This window comes from Penaeus vannamei, chromosome 15 (assembly GCF_042767895.1).
Source record: "Penaeus vannamei isolate JL-2024 chromosome 15, ASM4276789v1, whole genome shotgun sequence".
NCBI lineage: Eukaryota > Metazoa > Arthropoda > Malacostraca > Decapoda > Penaeidae > Penaeus > Penaeus vannamei.
In genome coordinates, this window is record NC_091563.1 from 26,597,055 (window position 1) to 26,599,554 (window position 2,500).

Sequence of the window (2,500 nt, forward strand, 5' to 3'; positions counted from 1 at the left end):
CACCCTCCCCACCACTACAGTTCGAGTTAGTCATCCTACAAGGTTCAGGATGGGGGGGGGGGGGGGTCTAACATCATGCATCAACTTTGAACAAGGAAACTGAAAAAGAGCTATGTTTAACTATCTTCAACAGAATCATTAGAAATATTCAGTCCTATGTGGAGCTAGATGATAACCTTTTCAGGCACTAAGAAAGGCTGTAATGGTATAACCATACAGGACAACTTCCCCTGGCAATAATACAAATGTGCTAGTATTTTACGAGACAACTGCGCTAACAATGGTAAAAATGGTTGATAGTATCTCTATTAATCCAATCTCTTTATATCATGATCTCACTGTTCTTTACCTTGAAAAGCTTACAAAATAAAAAGTGATAATATTATAACAAATAAAATCTGCATTATATCAAACAAAATAAAATATTAATAAAGAAAGAAAAGAACAATTACAACAAAAAACAACATTCCTTCCTTACTAAGCTCTAAATTGCACCTTGACAGAAAGATACTCGAACTAAATCTCATCTGGCACAAATCAAAAATGACAAAAATGCATGTGCTAGTGAAACAGCTTTGAAGGTAATTTCCATATGTAACAACAATGTAATCCATGTTTATTTTACTTTTCTTTCATAATATACAACTGCCTTTCTTTTCATGTCTAATTTATGGAATGTTGCAGTCTCTTCTCTGATAAACTGATGTCATTCTAATGAAGCCTACACAATTGCTTTTTATATCATATAACATTAACAAAAACTCTAACACAGTTTATGTTTGCACATAAATGAGCTCTATAGCATTGCACCATCTGTACCAATAATTTGAATAATCTGCTAACACTGCAGGAGACCAGTTCCTTGCAAAACATTCCTCAATCAACTTGCAACAATCACACCGGCATTCAGGCCAACTATAACAAAAAAAAAAGGTAAAAGACCACATCCTGCATCTTTTTTCCATACTATGAAAAGAAGACAACAGGTCCATTTCATACTTTGTTAACAGAAGTGTGCCATCAACTGTACCTGATAGGTCGAGGTGTCTCCTGTCCCTCCTCCACTGTCCTCAGACTCCATCCCGACACCTGGTTGAGCCCTGAAAAAATCAGACAATATTAAAATGCTAGTATCACCATTGTCAGGTACCATTTTCAAAAATGAACCCTCATGAAATAAGTAAACAGATTACTGTGAATAAGAACATTTCTATTAATGTGCATCAATATAAAATACATCAAATTAAAACCTAAAAACTCATAACTTGCATTTACAGACAATAAAACAGTAACAAGTATAAAAAAAAATAAAAAATAAAAAATAAAAATCCATGAAAATTCACCTCTCTCATATACAGCTAAACTGGAGGTGGTCTCATACCAACCCAGCTTTAAGCAAACTACTGCCAAACAGCTGCTCGAAATTTAGTTAGAACAGGTCCTGAAGCTGAAGAAAGTTCAACAACTTGAGTTGTTTGCCACACCTAATAACTATTGGAGTTTGCATTACACTACTTTAACAGCAATGTTATTTTGGGAAGTGTGAAAAATAAATAAAAGTAGGGGTAATAACAAGAAAAATTCTTTGCCCATAATCAATTTCTAATGTAGATTCAAATGATGGAACAACCGAGGCTGGGGTAACTGCGATAATTCAATCAAATAATTTTATTGAATTGGAAATAAAACCAAAACCAAAATCATTGCTGAATAAAGAATAAATTCACTGTCACTTGATATCCTAGGCAAATATACATCAAAGAAAAAAAGATAAAAGCAAACAGCAAAAACAACACTATATGGGATTCAATATGCCTAACTCCTCTAAGAAAATTACAAACAACTTTGAATATATGCCAATCTTATGGCATACTAAACATCACTTACTCACGCACAGTGCCAATTTCTTCCATGACAGATGTAAACATTATATTTGCACTTAAATCTTGATATACAATATATTTTCTTCCCATAGACATGACAATTCACTTTAAAGCACTATGAATCATCATATATTATTCTTTTTATTTTGTTCACTGATAATTCTGAAATAATGAATCAGCTTCCATTATTTTTTAAATATTTACAATCTTTTTCATTCAAAATATGGCTCAATTTGTGATAGATTAAAACCTAGTTTCCAGTACAGTAAAGTAACAAGAATATTAAAAAGAATCATAAACACAGATTGAATCCTCTCTCCTCTGATATTTTGCAGTTAAGCAATACCCTCGGTCTGGCAAACGGACAGCTTGAATTGGCCAACTATTCAACATCTGGCAACACAGCTTGTTTACTGCACCAACTTACACTGATTAATACTTTTCGCTTCTGCTGCCATTTTGATGTAACAACACAAACATTGGCTACGAAATAGTATAGCCATATCAAGGTAGGAAATGTTTCCTTATCCATATTACATTACTAACCTTCTACCCATGTTTTAGAAAATTTATTGTTTCCAAAACAGTCGGGTTCCTTGGGTACTAGATCGCAGGTT

At 33.4% G+C, this 2,500-nt stretch overlaps 1 protein-coding gene across 6 annotated transcripts in view; it reads right to left on the reverse strand.

Moving 5' to 3' along the window:
• LOC113814393 (phosphatidylinositol-3,5-bisphosphate 3-phosphatase MTMR3) overlaps positions 1 to 2,500 on the reverse strand; it is an 83,433-nt gene that overhangs the window by 73,429 nt on the left and 7,504 nt on the right. For 4 of the 6 annotated variants that reach the window (XM_070130557.1, XM_070130552.1, XM_070130553.1 and 1 more), the window contains exons 1-2: positions 2,430 to 2,500; positions 1,031 to 1,100 (exon numbers count right to left, since the gene is read on the reverse strand). The exon at positions 2,430 to 2,500 is cut by the window's right edge. In XM_070130557.1, the coding sequence (XP_069986658.1) occupies positions 1,031 to 1,100; positions 2,430 to 2,440 (81 nt within the window). In that variant the 5' untranslated portion in view covers positions 2,441 to 2,500. Of the gene's footprint in view, positions 30 to 1,030; positions 1,101 to 2,429 lie in introns of those variants that run through there. The other 2 variants (XM_070130554.1, XM_070130555.1) reach the window with 2 other exon arrangements.